Source organism: Pygoscelis adeliae, unplaced genomic scaffold, assembly GCF_000699105.1.
Source record: "Pygoscelis adeliae isolate BGI_AS28 unplaced genomic scaffold, ASM69910v1 Scaffold53, whole genome shotgun sequence".
Taxonomy (NCBI): Eukaryota; Metazoa; Chordata; class Aves; order Sphenisciformes; family Spheniscidae; genus Pygoscelis; species Pygoscelis adeliae.
In genome coordinates, this window is record NW_008824468.1 from 1,610,385 (window position 1) to 1,629,634 (window position 19,250).

The 19,250-nt window shown below is 41.1% G+C and overlaps 1 protein-coding gene across 12 annotated transcripts in view; it reads left to right on the plus strand.

Moving 5' to 3' along the window:
* The first annotated feature begins 2,184 nt into the window (after nt 1-2,184).
* Nucleotides 2,185-19,250, plus strand: part of SMPX (small muscle protein, X-linked) — a 43,668-nt gene continuing 26,602 nt past the window's right edge. For 5 of the 12 annotated variants that reach the window (XM_009321136.1, XM_009321143.1, XM_009321142.1 and 2 more), the window contains exons 1-4: nt 2,185-2,388; nt 5,978-6,037; nt 10,976-11,065; nt 14,662-14,815. In XM_009321136.1, the coding sequence (XP_009319411.1) occupies nt 5,999-6,037; nt 10,976-11,065; nt 14,662-14,802 (270 nt within the window). In that variant the 5' untranslated portion in view covers nt 2,185-2,388; nt 5,978-5,998 and the 3' untranslated portion in view covers nt 14,803-14,815. Of the gene's footprint in view, nt 2,419-5,977; nt 6,038-10,975; nt 11,066-14,661; nt 14,816-14,888; nt 15,216-16,880; nt 17,108-19,033; nt 19,074-19,250 lie in introns of those variants that run through there. The other 7 variants (XR_663475.1, XR_663474.1, XM_009321141.1 and 4 more) reach the window with 6 other exon arrangements.

Below are 19,250 nucleotides of genomic sequence, written 5' to 3' on the forward strand. Positions count from 1 at the left end.
GTCCAGAGGAGGGCCACGAAAATGATCAGGGGGATGGAACACCTCTCCCATGAAGAAAGGCTGAGAGAGTTGGGGTTGTTCAACCTGGAGAAGAGAAGACTGAGGAGACCTTATTGCAGCCTATCAGTACTTAAAGGGGGCTTATAAGAAAGATGGGGGCAAACTTTTTAGCAGGGCCTGTTGCGACAGGACAAGGGGGAATGGTTTTAAACTAAAAGAGCGTGCATTTAAACTAGATAGAAGGAAGAATTTTTTTACGCTGAGGGTGGTGAAGCAGTGGCACAGGTTGCCCAGAGAGGTGGTGGATGCCCCATTCCTGGAAACATTCAAGGTCAGGCTGGACTGGGCTCTGAGCAACCTGATCTAGTTGGAGATGTCCCTGCCCAGGGGGTTGGACTAGATGACCTTTAAGGGTCCCTCCAGCCCAAACTATTCTATGATTCTGTGGTTAAATTACTTGCCACTGCTATGAAAATTTGTTGATGGAAACGGTGTTGAGCTGGTTTCTTAGGCATATTTGCAAGATGATGGGATTATAAAATGTAAGCAATGGCCTACCTTTGCTAAATTAATGACACATGAAGAAAGAACTGTGTATCCCAGAGCTGCTTTGTAATATAACTGTTGTAATATAAATGGAAATAAATTCATGTACAAGACCATGTTACAAAAAGATATCACCTCTTTCATTGCCTTCTAATACTTTTGTTGTAAATATGAACCTTCACAAGGGGGTATATAAAGTCACTTATCTGACTCCAGCTTTGCTTTAATGTGGTCTCAACCACCTGGAAGGTAGGACCTTAGACTGTAACAGCAAACTCCTCCATTCTGGGCAAAAGACAGGTCTGTGAGCCCTGTTGTGAACTCTGCTGTGTTTCAAGTGCAATAGTCTTCTCATGCCTCAAAATATTTGACATCAGCCATACTCAGCCCTTCTGAGGAAATAGGCCAAAGGGTCTCCTTGGAAGGAGCTGATTGCTGTACATACCTCCGTCAGTATTGACCTAACACAAATACATGTGCTTGTTGCATGCCTAGTTGTGCATCCATCTTGTCATGGCTCCTTGGGAAGGGGGTGGCTCTGAGTAGCCTGCAAGCTGCTAGAGCGAGTCATCAGCTTTATCAGCTGCTGCCAGATGACAGCACTTTTGGGAAAGAGGGCATCAGAGAGTGACTCACAAGCTTAATGAAGTGGTCTGGGAGGTCACCTTCCTCTTCGATATACTTTAAATGAAAAGAGTGATTGGTCAAATAGGTTAAAGTCAAGGGAAATCCTCTCTGCGATCACTGTCCCAACCACTAGTTGTTATAAATGTCTTTGGCACTAATTTTGAAAATTGTTGATCTTCTAAAAGTTGCAAGTAGCAGCAGCAAGTGGCCAGTACAGTATCACCCATAATGACACTGCTGTTGTCACCGTTAGTGGTGTGGGTCAGGTGGAGAACAGGTAAGGCAGAGGAATGATGAAGAGGAAAGTTCATGCTTGTGAAGATGCAGTGAACAGGAGGCTGTGCTTCTGGGAGTGGAAATGTGAGGCTGTGCCGCACGCACGACTTGCTGTGGCAGCTCTCCTTCAGTAGCCTTCACCGAAGACAGTACTCCAGCCAGCATGAGCACACTGTATAAAAACGTTTCACTTCCCTCATGAGCTGTAGTATCTCCCCCCCACAGTCTTCCTTTGGCTTCTCTTCATCCACGTGCCCTGACGCTCAGCAGCTGGCCACTGTGGCCTCGCACGGCCAGAAGCCCTCCTCCCTGTGAGCACGGCTGCCTGCACGCAGGCACGCTACGCCGAGACCCCGAGGCAGCTGCTGTGCGAGTTCGCTCCCAACCCGGCAGCGATACAGTTGTGTCGGTGTGCCGTTCACCTCCCCTAGTTAGTCCCTCCGAGGTCAGTTCTTCGTAATTACGTCTCCATAATTATTTCTTTCCCCGGTGTGGCAGCAGGGAGGCACACGCTGCCCCAAACACCGCGGGAGGTGTTGTGCGTTACCTTCTGCCACCATATGCCTGGCGCTTGTGAAAAGCCCAGGACGACAGGGAGAGGGAGGGCAGGAAAAGGACCCAAAGGTGTGTTCCTTCAACACCTCCTGCTTGACACTTGAGCCCTGGTTTTACGATGGTCAAGTGTCACAGGGGACCAAGTTACAGGGTGAATCAAACGCTATATTTAGGAAGAACAACTGGAAGCTATGACAGGAATTCCCTCTTACACTTTGCATCTCAGCCGAGTCCCACTCCAGCCTGAAGCAGCTCTCGGTGCCGTCCGGGCTGAAAGCATCGGAGCTATTTCAGACACATTAAAAGGATCACAGTCAATACCTCAGCTGGTAGAAGAAGGTACCTCTTTCAGCATCGAAAGGAGGTGCACATACTCACTTGACGGTTTGGAACTTTTCTTATATAAGTAAATAAGTAAGCTAATCTTGAAGGGGTCAGTTAAAAACTTGAAAGACCCTTATGAAAACTCTTTTAATAACTGCTGCGAGGTGACTGCAATAGTTGTGGGTTTCTGCTTATTTTAATGTCTTCTGCAGCGTATCAGCATATTCAGAGCAGATTGTTATAGTTATTGCTTCATAGTCTATGGGGATCTTTAAAGATTTAAACCAGAAAGTCACTTAAATGCCTAGTGACTCATAAGAAGCCTAACTGTGTATTAGCTCGAATACTGTAGTACATAGGTACATGCTTACTGTTTTCTATATATTTGTTATAGCTAGTGAATTATTACATGGGGGTTTCAATGGTAAGAGCGGTGTTCTTTCACCGTAAGCTTAGCAGGTAACTGTAGCGGAGACAACTGCATTACAGAAAATGTTATCGCATTTGCCTAGAGCATGTAGTTAAGTTTTTGTGTAACGGACTGGAAGCTGCAAAGTGGGGGTTTCTCTTCTGTCTTTGTACTAGCTGGGTCTCACAGTAGTGTAGTTCCTGTCAAAGCCTTTTAATAAGGTAATACACTGCAGTTCTGTGTCCAAAATACCCATTGTGCTTGATGCCGTGAGTGTGGCGGGGGGGAAGGACAGCTTCCAGCTGGGGGGGGGGGAGGGCTCTTTCTGTTTTCTGTGTGCCACTGTACATCTCTTGTGCGGATTACAAAAGATGGCATTATGATATCTTATCGTATTTAAAGCAAATTGAATAAGTCAGCTTATTATCTTGCTGCAGCCCTGTCAGAAATTATTTTTAGCAGAGGGACAGAAGATAGGTCCTTTGTTTTACAAAGGTTCTTTTCTAAACACTGATTTACTTCACTGTATTTCACAAGTAGTCCTGTTCACAAGTGCTTTCACTGCGAAACAAGGGAATTTGCAGGGGAAGTCTGGCATAAAACAGCTCCAAACTGAACTAACGTTACCATTGCTTTCTAAGTTTGGCTCAGCATGCAGCCCATAAAAGGTAAAAGGTAAGGTGTGGGGAGGCCAAAGAGACACCGGGAAATACAGGCTGCATGCGTCTGCTTTCGCTGGGTGCGTACATGTGAAATCCTGCGGTGGAAATGAGGGTGAAGAGTGATTTTTTTCAAGTTTGCAGAGCTAATTGGAATGCCAGAAATAACTTAATACAATCAGTGCAGCATTCTTGACTCTCTCTCCGAGACGCATGGCAAAAGAACAAAGGAATTTATAAAAATGAACTAATCACTTCAGTAATCGATGCATCTGTAATCTAAGGTTTATTTTCCTGTGGCTGATGGTCAGTATTGCTCTGGAGGGAAACTCAGGGAAGGGAGGGAAGGGGAGAGAGCCAGAGAAGACTGTCTATTTTTACTCAGTAGCATGCTGTTGTCCTGATTTCTCTGGCAGTAATGAGGACAGCACGAACTGGTAGGAAAATCACCTCCTCCAAAAGCAGTCCTACACAATTGTATCATGCACCCGTCTTTAGGAACCGGTGTCTGATTGCAATAATTTTGAACGCAGACTTCTTGTGAACCCAGAGCACCTCACTGAGGAGCACTATAGCTGTGCTTGTTTTAAAGTTGAGATTCAGTGTAAATCCTTGCCCGTTTAGCTCTAGGTGGCCCAAGAAGTGTGTATCGGTGTTTTTTGCAATGCACAGGCATGCAAGATGGAGAAGTACATCTTAGCTTGAATTTCTTTGTGACAGTGTTTAGAAAGTAGATCCACCGTGTTTTAAAATGTTTTATGTTAATTTCCGGTGCTTTTGTTTCCATTTTTCAGTCTGAATAGAAAGAGGAGAAGATGATAAGAAAAATTAATTGAACTTTTGTGTGTTATGAGTCCTATCTTTCCAATAAACTGGGGAATTGTTTTGTATTTATCTTTGGAATTCAACCACTGGATAACAGCACAGTTATTTCTGTGCATAGTAAAGATTTTCAAAAAGGAAAGAAAGAGAGCGCAGTAAATGCTTTTGGCTTTTTGAAATCTGTGCACATTTTGTCATGAACTTCAGTGGCCGAGATTTCATCCCCCAAAGCGAATTCTGAAGTATTTAAAACTACCTCTGATTTTAAGATTGTAAATGTAAATGTAAAACCACGATATAAAACTCACTGGAAGCAAGCTGGATTTATTTTGCACGGTGGGATTTTTTTCTGATTTATTGATTTAGTGGAAGCAACTTAAGCCCGAAGCAACCTATGAAGATGATGTCCTCTGGCTTAAGGCTATGTGTTGGTTTGGACAGCACTCTTTACAGCTGAGAGTGCGATCAGAGGGAGACCTCTAATGGCAGGTCATTTTTACTTTAAGTTCTGCTCAGCGTTATACACAGATTTAAAGCCGATGTGAGAACATGCAAGAGCAAGTCTTCCATGCAGCTCCGGTGATAACAATGTCAGACTGATATTCCAGGCTGAAGCCAACCTACAACTTATCTACACCTTCCTTTGGTACCGCCTCCATGGGACAGTTATACTCTTTGGAGCACCGAAGTCTTTGACCCACTTTTGATTTCTCAGTATATTTTTACTATTCCCTCCTACATAAGTTATTACTTTTCTCAATACTTTCTTTCTCATCTCAGGTTAAATATTGTAGCCAAAATATGCTGTAGTTTGTTTGTGATCAATGAGTTCTCTGGTGAACTCATTTCTCACCTTTTAGTATTACTATCATATTTTGCATTATAATGAGATGATAGGTTAAATAACCAGACTTTGATGAAGGTCTAGTCCAGTTAAAATCTTAAGTCTCAGTGAAAGAATAAAAGGCCGAGACAATGTTTCAATTAATCTGATGATAGTAAAATTTCCTTCTTGCTGCTTTTTTTTTTTTTTTACTTTTACAGAATCTTTTGACTTTGGTGTATTTCCCTTTGTTATTGTATATTAATACTGTAGCAATCCATATTTCTATGCCTGCATAAAATTATATGGAAACTTCTCTTCTTTTTTATCTTATTGCTAAAGAAAATCAATGCATCTATATGATCTAAAACTTTGAAGAGAGGCTACTTTGTGCCCTAGCAATTGCCAAACAGAACTTTACAGTTTGACCATCTTGATCATTTTCAGTCTATAGGCATTAAAGATTTGCAAGGATTTGTGAGTCGGAAAATGGTTATGTCTGCATTTATCAATGTTTTGTAGCAAGTTTTGCTTTATTTGAAAGAAGGTTTAAACTGAGAGTTCTAATAATTCCCACGTACATAGTGTGACAGAAATAATCATACATTGTTTATCCTCAAATGCTTCCCTTAATTCTTACTCATTTTACAATGCCATTAAGGTTTGAGAGATTCCTTATCTCTACTCATTATTGTTTTTAATGTGAAAGGGATAGCTCCATTTGTGGCTATGAAAGATTAATTGGAGAAGCTCAGGTGTTCTGTCTCCTTCTGATATTCAGAAGGAATAACTAAGCAACTCTGAAACTGAGACGGAAACCGGAGCTGGGCAGATGAAATGGATGCCTGTCAAGAGGCAGCACGGGTTAAGTTCTAGCTTATCTCCCCTAGCTATCGGAATGTCAGAGCCTGTAACACTTTCCCATTTTGCTTGCAGGGATAAGCCTCTGTCTTAAAAATGTCAAAACAACCAGCGTCACATGTCAAAGCCATTCAGGTAAGAGAAAGTATTTATATTTCTAATATAATAAAACAATAAATCTCAACCTCCAGTGCTTGACAAACTGCATTTTGCTCATACAAAACACTGCAGAAGTGCTAACTGGGGATTATTCTTTTAAAGTGAAAAGCTTGGTAGATATGAAAGCACTGAAAAAGTTTGACCTGAAGAGCATCTTATGATCTGAGCTGCTAAAAACTGGATCAGATAGGTTGGTTGATCGCTTGTTTGCATGGTCTTTCCAGTGTTAGGTTATGTCTTTTGGTGGATCAGCTAAGGAAAACATGGTGAATTAGAATTTTCACAGAGTTAATATAATGCTGGAAGAATTATAAAGGCTAAAAAGATAGCATAGGTATTGTGAAGTTTTTCATGGCTGCATTCCTTTAGGAAAAAATCCCACAACTTCCAATATTAGTTTAAGAAGCATTTTATTTAAAAGCCAAAGTAAAATGAGAGAAATGTTGATGTTTTCATTAAAAACATTCATGTATGTCATATATCTCCTCAAATGGCAGATGCTTACAAGGATGAAGTTGGTTGTTGCATACTTGTAAAAGAAACAGTTGGAGAATTATCCCAACCTCAACATGAAGTAGCATCATGAAGACTGTATTTAGCTCATGCTATCATTGATTCTTGTCAAAAGGCCCAAATACCTCCTGAGCTCCAGAATTTTACAGAATTTTCCTGTATTTTGTAAAATGCACATGCAATCAAATTTTCCCATGAGTTCAGATTCCCTTAAAATTACGTAAGAAACACAAACCAGAATTTCTAAAGTCTGATCTATCCTCTGTTTCCCCAAGATAATACTAACTCAATGGATTGGATTATCAGGAAGATTAATTACCCAGTGGCTAGATAGCTACTGAAGTTGCAAGGCACTGTAAAAATGCCAATTCTCTTTCTCATCATCAACTCCACTGGAACAGGCATGCAAACTACTGTACGCTAATTCAGCTGAAATCAGCAGAAGCTGGCCACTGATTTCACTCAGTTCAAATTTTCATCCCTCTTTTACCATGACTATGGAAATATTTGTATGATTAATGAAAAAATGTAGATAATTTATAGCTCAAAAGTGTTTACATTTTACATTTAAACTCCATAGGCACATACAAACATTTTTAAGGAATTAAGTTGGCTTGCTGTTTTCCTTAATGTAAAGAAGTAGTTATAGACTCCTTTTTAGTTTAATGATGTCTTTCCAACTTCTAAATGTAAAAAAATTCTTCTAGTTTATCCATTGAAAAAGTGCATTCAGTTTAAGCACCAAATTGAATATTTTAAGAAACTTTAATTTTTGCAAAGGTAATTTGAATCATGAGAAAAATTGCAGCACAAACTTTAAAATAAATCTATTAAACATGGTGTCACTTGAGACTTGCACTTGAATTGATGCCTATTACACTTTGAGCACTCTAAGAACCATGACTCAAAATGTCACATTACTTTTATACATTGTGATTCATATATTATGATGCTTTGCTATTATGTGCTATTATAGTAGGACCGACATCACCTTGAGAATATACATCGTGCTGCAGTGATGGAAATGTAATGACACTTTACTAAATGAAGTATTTCGTGGTACTCTTGTGTCAGAAGCGTCTTCTTTCCGACTGTATGAGATGTATGCTAAAATCTTCACTTGTCAACAGCCACTAAATACAGATGTGGGAGAGTTAAAGATAGCAACTGGTTCCCAAGAGTAGTTCGGTGTGACAAAGGACCAAAGTACTGGTAATTCCTCCTAACAGTCATTGCTGGCCTCCCCCTCCCAGCGTGTAAAAGGCTGTGTATAGCTCTGGCTGACAATTATTCTACCTACAAACACCACTCTTGGCTTGCCCCAGAAGTAACTGAGGAGGTGAGGGAGTTCTATTTTTTTTATGAATTACATTCAGCTTTCCCTGTAGTTCCTTTTTTTTTTTTTAACTTGAATATATTTATACTGGAGTGGCTTTCCAGCTTATTCAGTCATCCTCCTGGACAGCTAGGAATGGGTGTGATGCTGTGGAGAACTTACCCGTAACGGTCCTCAACTCATGCAAGGCTGCCAGTAATTCAAGACCCAACAGTTCCAGATCTGGATGCCCTGTCTCTAGTAAACAGAAGGAAGAACACAAACACATCTCTAAATAGCAGTTTAATCAAGTCAAACCAGCAAGATATGTTGTATGTCATGCTACAGATATTTTTCCTTTGATCTGTTCAGGAAGACCTTAGTCCAGTACCTCAGTCCGTATACCTACTCATTCTGAAAACTGCAATGACATTCAAAATACGGTGGGCACTTTCCAAAAAAAAGGAAGATGCAAACCCAATAGTGTTAATAATTAGTATGATAAAAAATAAGAATCACACCTAGAATGTCTGTCTAAAGCAATTATAGTTTAGGATTTCAGGAGTTTGGAAAAAAAAATTTCCTGTTTAGCATTTCACTGGATGGGGAGCAGGCGAGGAAGAGATCACTGAGGCTCCTATCTTCATCCTAGCAGACAGGTGGCAAGAGCCCTGAAACGTATTTTAAAAACAAAACTGCAAACTCGTGCTGATCGCAGCACAACACAGTCCTTACAGAGCTACACTGGCGTACAGAATTTGGTCTGCTGTTCACCCATTATACAGCTGCTCATCCGTGGGAGGGGACAGGCATTGGATTAAGAGGGAGATTTACAGCTCAGGACTCCGGTACCTCTGGTCAGGAACTGTTGGGAAATCAGTCGTACTTTCATTTCATACTAGAAATATTTTAATTTATAGTATGTGTTATCAGATCCAGACAGTGTTAAACTATGTCTTAAAGGCTGCTCGTTTTACCAAGTTAATATTTCATGTCTGCGTACGCCTTGTCTAAACCCTGACGTGAATGCATTTATTGCAGATAAAGTAGTTCAAACTGCTTTAGTGTGGCACAGATTACTGTGAAAAGGCTGAAGCAGACCAAAGAGCAGTTTATTTAATTTAATTAGCAGTCTGGCACTTAGTGGTTCATTTTTGTTTCCTGAACCATTTTTAGTCACTGATGGTCTGTCAATCACAGTAGGAAATGCAAGGGCTGGGTATCAGAGTTACCACGCTGTGGTATGCCCTGGGTGGCCGTGGGAGGCTGGCTTCTGCTTTGATTGACTCCAAGGGGAAGGAATGCCCGAGTTCAAAATGAGAACCAAGAGGAGAGATACCTCTTAATGTTTCAACTCTGCAAACCCGTATGACCATGCTAGCTGTAAAGTGCAAAGAAGTTTCATATTCCAAAAAAAGAAGCTGCCTGGAGGTACCAGAGGCTGGCGGAGGAGATGCTTAAAATTAAAAACAGCAAAGCTGTTTTTTTCCACTCCTGAATGAAATAATGGGTTAAGTACTGCAAGGCTGAAAATGCCCCGTCTCCTGGGAACTTAGGAAGTGCAGATGAAAGGTGTCACAATATCTAAACTAATGCTCAGTGAAAAAGCATTATGAAGTGAATACCCAGTTGTCTATAAACTACATGGCCCTACAGACATTCGCCAGCCCCGCTGAAATGGCAGCATCACCTTGCATAAATAAAATAACAGGAAATAGATAAATAGAATAAAGGGAAAGGTGCTTATTTCTTAGCAAATGGATTCTTAATTTGCTCAATGTGTGATTACAGCTGTCAGAACGGTTGTTGTTACTAAAAACAGTGGGCTTTTTTCCTGTGGTTGCCCAACCTGGGGCATGATCTGCAAGACCATGATTTGAGCAGAAGGATGGGATTATTCGTCTTCATTTAATGCAAATAAGTCAGATGGTAAACTACAGTAACCCAGCTCGCTGTTGGAAGGTTCTCTGTTTCCACTCCATAATATTACCGATTCACCCCCTGGTTTTACCAGTGGGAGCCATGATATTTTGATGACGTTTCCTAGGAGCAGCTTCTCTTCTGAGATCATGAGATAAGAATAGGTATAAATTGTGCATTTAGTTGATAACACCATTTGACTTTTAAAATAATCCAGGCTGGGTCACATCAGGAAATAGATACATTTTAGCTGCTCTTTCCTAAGCAACGTTTTCTGCCACTCTTTTCTCAAAAAATCTTTACTTTAAGGTATCTGTTATAAGCCCCAATCATGTTATGGCTACTGGCTTTCTGCCACAGATAAAAAAATCAGATTGATGCAGTTGCGTGGGTACCATTCTGGAGGGAGTTTGCTAAAGCCTGGGGCTAGCGGTATGTCCAGCATTAGAGCCGGCTTAGCCTGCTCTGACCCATGAGACCCCGCTGCAGACAGGGCTGGGCAAAACCCAGCAGGGGCTGGAGGGTCAAAAAGCCTTCCTGCCTTTTCCCACAGATCCTCATTGCAACCGAGAGGCATATTCCTAGGACTAAGGCATTACATTTGCAGTTTGTAGCACCCATGGGTAAATTTTGTTGGTAAAATCACATTTTAAACACTCATGGCTTAAGTTGGCTCAGGACAGGCTTTCCTTCCTAACTACCTGTGATTAAGTGAAGTGCGAACTGGTGTCACTGGGGGAGGGAGAGCAGTCCAGTGGTTCGGGTGTTATTGTAGGATTTGGGTGATTTACAGTTAAATCCTTATTCTGGCACTCTCTGCTTGACCTTGACCAAATAGAAGCAGACCCAGATGCCTAAAGACACTTTGGTGCCTAGTACTCATTTGTTTAAAGTCCAATGAAATCAGGGAGCATTACACTAAAATGCAGAACTTCAAAAGCTTTCTAGGTAGCTTTGTTTTTTCACTTTCCATCTTTAAAATGGAGATGAAAGCATTTCCCTTTCCCGTGGGAGTGGTGTAATGATGCATACATTGAAGGCGTAAGTGCTCAGAAACCACGATAATGTCTATACTCTTGTCCCACCCCCTTTTAAGTTTTGCCGTTTACCAACTCCATGTTTATTTATCAGTCACTATTATATGCATCATAATTTACTTCTCACAGGCTAATATTAACATCCCAATGGGAGCATTTCGACCTGGTGCAGGCCACCCTCATAAAAGAAAAGAACTTACACCTGAAGAAGTGGAAGAGGTAAGAGAAAAAGGGGGGAGTTGATTTTTTTTTTCCAGGAGAATCCCTGCCACTGAAGGAAGAAGGCCTTTTAATCAATCTTATAGCACTGCGTACCAATCTTAGGTATCACAGCTGAACATGCACTGATCATTCATGGAAATAACTGGCCACCTACTAAACACATTGTTTAGTACAAATGCATCGTTCTGGTTTTGATGCCAAGGCACCTATAGGAATTTAAACTGTTTCAAAGGTGCATAGCTCTGCTTCAACAGCAGGATGATACCTGCTGTCAGGAAAGAGAGCCAGGATTTCACCAGCACTATTTATCTAGATGGGAGTTGATGGAATACATCAGGAAAAGTTATAGCAAGGCTTTGGAAGAACATGCTGCTACCTGCTGCCCTGCAGTGGGATTTATTGTTACAGCTTAACAATATTGGAACAGGTTTTCAAACCTGATGTTTTTTGGAATATTTATTAACAAGGAGAAATTGAATGTCGACACTATACATTTGCAAATTAAAAACAGGAATTGTGAACCCATTTACCTGCGTAGGGGTGAAAATACTCCATTTTAGACTGAATTCTGTGTTTGCATGCCTGTATTTTACAGGGAGCATTTAACACTGAGTTTTGAATATGAAGTCCAATTTATACCTTAACCAACACTGATCACAGAGGTTATGATTAAACACAGGTATCATGTTTCTGGATGATATTAAAGTATCTTATTTACCATGAACTTCTATAATAAACAAGAACTAAAACCAATGGTGGAGGAAAAGGTAGTGGGATACTCCAAACAAGAAAAAACCTCAAGTAAAGATGGGTGCTTATGGCTTCCTGGGCAGCTGGCTAAGTTTGGTCTTATAGTCCCCCGCCGAGAACTGGTCCTACTGGGCCAGAGCTGTGGATGCTCCCCAGAGCCAAGGGCAGGAAAGGCTCAGATTGACACCATACAGCCGGGCTGCCTCTGGCAGGACTCGGCTGGCTGGACTTGCTGCCATGCGGGCGAAGCAAAGCTGTCATGGCTGGAGGGGGTCTTGCCCTCACGCAGAGCAGAGCTGTGAGGACCAGGAGGGAGGCGGATAGCCACTTCTCTCCAGGCGTGCAGTGTCACTGCTGGTGATTCGGCCCCAAACAAGAAGCGGCCAGATTAGTTTTGGACAAGTCATCAGCTCCTTCTGACCTTGTACAGGCACTTTAAATGGTCGGGTTTAGTTACGTAAGAGCTAATTCTTCCTTTTCTGTCTAAATCAGACAGATTTTTTTCTGAATGTTGACATATTTGATATAAATAGTACTCTGTTTACAGAGAACTTTCCTGAATAAATCCAACCCAGGCTGACTTAACTCTTCTTAGGAAGATTTAAAAAAAAACAAACATACAAAGTGACCTTGAACACATACTGTGGCTTTCTCCCCTGGAAAGAAATCAAAGCATATTCTCTCTGCAGTAATTAAACTGGTGAAAGAATGCATGTTGTTAAGCAGAAACTAATATAGCATGTGTGGATTCTGCTAGTATTTGAGAAATAAAACAAATGACTAGTGCTGATAATTAGATTTGGTTGGGTAATTGAAAATTGCTTTGCTTCTCAGTTATGTGAATACTATATATGAGACAGACATTACGGAATGAAAGTTCTTGGCTCCGGTTTTATAGCCAAATGCAACCAAAGCAATGGGAGTAAAGACGACAGAAACAGATCTTATAATAGGAATAGAATAAAAACGCTACCAGTGGACTTATCTTTTCAGCTTTCTCATCTCATTAAGTTTTGCAATACAGCTTGTGATTCTTCAGATCAGCTTTAGACAAATACAACTTTTGCTAACATTTCTTAACATTTGTCACTATATTTTAAAACCTTGGCAAAGGAGATGAGGGAAATACGGGTCTTACTCACAGGGATGATGGAGTCAGAAGGGAACACGTATTTTTGAAGGTCAACGGAGCGGACATGTTAACATACAAAAGAAACGGGGGGCGGGAATTTCAGAAGATAACTCTTCTTCAGTCAGAGCATTTCCATGCAGGTATTTGTTAACTCTTGTCGTATATCTAAGTCACTCTTCAGACTTCCTTCAATAAAACTGAAGGCCAAGGTCTGATCTCAGCTGTGCATTGCACACAGAGTGGGTGATATAGGAGGGGGTGCAGTCATAAATAGCACACACCTGAGATTAGAAGGGAAAGCTAACACCAATTTATGGAGCGCAAAGTCTCCAAACCGTGGTCAAAGTTTGCACCGTTTGTACTATGAGAAGGAATGGTATTGTAGATGACTTGAAACAGTATTTTTAACACAGTATCTGCTATGGGGGTTTGGCGGATGGTAGTTTTTCCCGATTATTCAGATTAGCTAGCTGTGCAAGAAAACTCTCAAAGGAAACAATACAAGCTCATGGCTTAAAGATCAGATAGGAAGAGAATGTCAGTTTTCTAAAATTCCTTGTCTATTTGCCACTTGACATTGCAAAAAGTCTGTTTCCTCTTTAGCATGCGGTCCATTAGTCAATAGAAAAAACAGGGCTTTACTGGCCAATAATATTTGACAGATAACTTTGTAATTTTAAAAATGAAGTCAAATATTAAGAATTGAATGTTCAAGGCCAATACACCTTTCCAAAAAGGGTGGCTAATGAATCTAAATACTGGAAAAGGCCATCCCAAGAGGACATTCACAGAGTAATCAAAAAAGAAAAAAAAATTTAATTGTGAAATTATTTGCAGTAAAATATTAATTCATCTCAAAACCTCCATGATTCCCCCTCTATGCCAGCTTTATAAAATACAGAACAGGCTGGATGAACCTTAAACTCCCTACTGGAAAACTACTCCTTCAAAACATTGCTCAATCTAGAATAGAAATTGTCTAAAATACATGCTCTACCTCACCTAGGAGCAATAGTACAGCCGAGGAAGTACCAAGGGCTGAAATACTGTGGTCCGTCGGGAAATTAGCTGAGATGCTCGCTATTGTGTAAGTGCTGTTATTTAGCCTGAATTTTTACAGTGTCAGCAAAATAGCTGTCAGCCACTACCTTAATTCAAACATAAAATGACAAAACCCCTTCTGGTCTTACAACTGAGGTTGAGAAAAATTAAACATCAGCTTGAACTGAGCTTGGATGGAGCTTTTGGGGTCCATAACCTACTATCATAGCTCTTCTCCAGAGCTGCAGAAGTGCATGATGATTTTCCTCCCCAGCTGGCTGGCAGCTATGAGACTCTGAAAGAAATTAGATGATAAAAATGGTTCTTCCGCTTTTTTTGCCTAAAATATGAAGGACCTGGGAGTTGCCTTTAATGCTCCACTCAGTTAATTTTCTGCTAATGGTCTGACACTGTAAATGCTTACTCATTTACCAAAAGATCCACATTCCTCTGCGCTAAGCAACTTCAATTTTTTTTTTCAGAATGTTTTTAGACATTTTAGACAACAACCAACAAAATAACCTATCTCTTCCTGCCCTTCCTCCCCAGTTTCCATTGGGATTGCATTTAGTATAAAAACGTCCTTTCCTGTTTTTCAAATAAGGCACCTATGCTCATGCTCCAGAAATTGCTATTGAGGCAGTAAGGTCACTGGTATCCTTTTGTGCAGAGTGTTCCTGCTTCGACAGAGGAGGAGAAAGACAAGAAACATCTCCCAGGAGCTAAGAAACTTCCAGGTCCTGCTGTCAACTTGACAGAGATTCAGAACATAAAGAGCGAGCTGAAATTTGTCCCCAAAGCTGAACAGTAGCTGGAAGAAGCAGGTGAGTAAAAGAGAGGTTCTTTGCATGGCTCTAGGAGAAGCAGGCTGATCCAGAAACCTCCTCGTGTCAAAAGATAACTTTCCAATTACTTCAAAGGGCCCGGAATCTCACCCCGTATTTCAAAAACGAAATATAAGAAGAAAAGGTCATAATCCTTGGAATTCTCTGTTATTTCAAACATGGAGCAAGTAGGGGACTATATCCGATGATCTACGGCACCCATCAACTGGCCTAACAAAAAGTGTATTCAGCTGTTAGGAATATTGAAGTCAGCTTAAAAATACCAGCTTCTTGCTTTGCAAGCACAAGTTCCAGTTTTACAGAATATAGGACTTGTATTTGTACACACTAACTACAAATAAATGTATTACAATGCAAATAAATTTATTGCAGTGATGGACAAGTAGGTCAGTAATTTTAAAAAGCTCCTTTGGAACATTAGATATTTATTTTATTTCTGTAATTCAAAACTGACATGCTAATGGCTCCATGTATTTGATCACACAAATGTGCCCAATGCCACTTGTGGCACCCAAAGACTTGCTATATAACTGTGCGGGGCTCAGAAATATGATATAGGACCTTGGGGAGATCCATGCTCCTCTGAAGTGGCAGCTGGAGAGCAGGAAGGGACCCTCAGGCACTGCAGACAGCACCAGACACCTATGGGTTGAGCCATTGGTCTATGATTAGCATCACAGCTCATACTTCATCTTATTTTGCTCACTGTCTGGATGGAGATCAGCAAAAAGTGGTGTCCCTCAGGGGTCCATATTGGGACCGGTACTGTTTAATATCTTCATCAATGACATAGTGGGATGGAGCGCACCCTCAGCGAGTTTGCAGATGACACCAAGCTGAGTGGTGCGGTCGACACACCAGAGGGACGGGATGCCATCCAGAGGGACCTGGACAAGCTCAAGAAGTGGGCCCCTGTGAACCTCATGAGGCTTAACAAGGCCAAGTGCAAGGTCCTGCACCTGGGTCGGGGCAACCCCCGGTATCAATACAGGCTGGGGGATGAAGGGATTGAGAGCACCCCTGCCAAGAAGGACTTGGGGGTACTGGTGGATGAAAAGCTGGACATGAGCCAGCAATGTGCGCTCGCAGGCCAGAAGGCCAATCGTATCCTGGGCTGCATGAAAAGCAGCGTGGCCAGCAGGTCGAGGGAGGTGATTCTGCCCCTCTCCTCTGCTCTGGTGAGACCCCACCTGGAGTACTGCGTCCAGCTCTGGAGCCCTCAGCATAAGAAGGACACGGACCTGTTGGAGCGGGTCCAGAAGAGGGCCACGAAAATGATCAGGGGGATGGAACACCTCTCCTCTGAAGAAAGGCTGAGAGAGTTGGGGTTGTTCAGCCTAGAGAAGAGAAGGCTTCGGGGAGACCTTATTGCAGCCTATCAGTACTTAAAGGGGACTTATAAGAAAGATGGGGACAAACTTTTTAGCAGGGCCTGTTGTGATAGGACAAGGGGGAATGGTTTTAAACTGAAAGAGGGCAGATTTAGACTAGATATAAGGAAGAATTTTTTTACGCTGAGGGTGGTGAAGCACTGGCATGGGTTGCCCAGAGAGGTGGTGGATGCCCCATCCCTGGAAACATTCAAGGTCAGGTTGGACGGGGCTCTGAGCAACCTGATCTAGTTGAAGATGTCCCTGCCCACGGCAGGGGGGTTGGACTAGATGACCTTCAGAGGTCCCTTCCACCCCAAACTATTCTATGATTCTATGATTATTTTATTTAAAAGGAAATATTCAGCACTTCAATGCAGATTTCAGAGTAATTTCTATTTTATTTCAAACAAGGCCCATAAGCCTCCGTTATTCTACTTTCTGAGCTTTAAAGAAATGAGTGATGATTTCTGTCCTTGAAACTATCCTCTGATTTTCTTTGAAAAGCCTGAGTCAGTAAAGACGCATCAGGCAGTTACAATGAAAATTCAGCTGTACAGAGAAGTTCCAATACAAAAACCCCTGGCTACAGTAAGAAATAGATAGTTTTGTCACAGAGTAGTCATCTGAATTGCCAGTTGTGCCTATTGACACAAGTCCTTTTTATCATGAAGAGAGGCAGAGGAGCTAAGCTGAGTAGAAGAACATCATCTGGAATTTACTGCACCAAAACATAAATGAAGAACAGAAGAAAACAGAAAGCAGTGCAAAAGGGTTCTGGGAACGCAGGAGCACTACGAAACAGCAATCTTGAAAGAAATGGTGTATAATCTGAGTGAATTGCCCCAACACACACTGCAACATATTAACTTATTTTTATGTACAGCATAAATATGCCATTTAGAAGAAAAAAGTGTTTAGTTTTTTTCTTGCTTTTACTCTGCTGTGTCATAATGTTCCTGTCATTTTAAAGAAACAATGGAGTCTTTCTCTTCAGAAAACTTGGAAAAAGAAAATTAACATTTTGTAAAATATAACATCCTAGTCATTGCACTAAAGCAATGCCCAGAGAAATATGACTTTTTAATGTGAGGTTTTAAAGAGGTTTTTCTCTGTAAGAGATATTTAGACATAAATTTAACCCCATATTTATTCTCAGATGATTGCAATTTTCAATGTTTAAAACAGTTTTTAAATAATTAGTTTACTGAGAGTCTGACAGAAACATTTAGGGTGTGCACAGAGATTCACTCTAAAGAAAAGATTTCTACAGAAAGGTCAGCAAAGTGAAGGTTGTCTTGAAAGCTGTGAGGTCATTATGAAATAATTTCTGTCCCCATCCTTCTTTTGATGTGTCATGGCTTAACCTCAGCCGGCAACTGAGCACCACACAGCCGCTCACTCACTCTCCCCACCCCCCAGTGGGATGGGGGAGAGAATCTGAAGAGTAAAAGAGAGAAAACTCATGGGTTGAGATAAAAACAGATTAATAATTGAAATAAAATAATAATAATATTAATAATAATAGAATATACAAAGCAAGTGATGCACGATGCAATTGCTCACCACCTGCCAACTGATGCCCAGCCAATCCCCAAGCAGTGGCCCCCCCCGGCCAGTTTTCCCCCAGTTTATGTACCGAGCATGACGTCACATGGTATGGAATATCCCTTGGGCCAGTCTGGGTCAGCTGTCCTGGCTGTGCCCCCTCCCAGCTTCTTGTGCCCCTCCAGCCTTCTCAGTCGGTAGAGCATGGGAAGCTGAAAAGTCCTTGACTAGTGTAAGCACTGCTCAGCAACAACTAAAACATCAGTGTGTTATCAATGTTGTTCTCATCCTAAATCCAAAACCCAGCACTGTACCAGCTACTAGGAAGGAAATTAACTCTATACCAGCCGAAACGAGGACATGATGTTGTATTGGTTATCAGGTTCTGACAGTGACACGGATTTCTAGATTTTGGATAGTACAGTCACAGATCATATCTGAAAACTTAGGTTCTAGAAGAGTTGCAGGCACAGTACTCACTGGAGACTAGGAGTTTGGTTTTGGTTGCAGTGCAGGACTAAGCATGTGCATAAATTCTACATAAAATTGAGATGTAAGTCAATCACTTGCCACATCCAGCAGCCTTGAATGGTACTAAATCTAAGGATTGTCCCCTATAGAGGGCATTCATCAGTTTGGTTGTTTTAGGCATGGCCTGCAGCCTTGTATAAAACGCGATATAGTCAGTGATTTGTTTTATGACTGACCATGCCAAGCCAGTAAAGATTATCTTTATTTGCAAGAAATCCATGCTCACATCTGCCTGATACTTTGCTTCATCTCCAAGAAGGGGTTTCTGATCATCCTTTGTATGTGATGCTCTCTAAACAGTGGTAAACTGACTGGTCAATAGAAATGCCTGTGCAGAGTGCGTGCCGATAAATGAGGGTGTTCTTTGGTTTTCACAGTTTGGAAATGAATTCTCTCTCACATCAGTACAATAAACTCTTCAGATACTCACTGTCAAGGGATTTCTCTTTGTTAGGATTCTTATATTTCTTGGGGTACTCTGTAGGAAATACCCACTGAAACTTGTAGAATAATACCAAATTCTCTGGATAATTTCCATTATGCTGTGATCCTATAACGTGATATCATAAAAGCATCAAAAATCTACATAAATATGTCAAAAATACCAAATGTTTTACAACTACAACAATTATTTCTAACACTTCCTCCTACTATTGTCACTTTTCATCCGATAGTTTCAGTAAATTGCAAGTCAACATGATCAATTTTGTTTTAATTTTGATCCATGTTTTCTTGCTCGGTTTTACAGAGTGCAAACACATCAGCAAAAATAAGGAACATGCAAAACGGTAGGTTGGTTCCCATTCCTACAGAATTTGTACTTTAGAGTAACTTCTGTTAAATATCTTTGGTCTTGCTCTTTCACCAAATCGGGAAACACGAATAGACTTGCTAAGATCGTAGTTGTGAGTCTAACAGTTTGTGGGAGGGATATAATCAGTGAGATGTCATGAAGCTGGATCCAC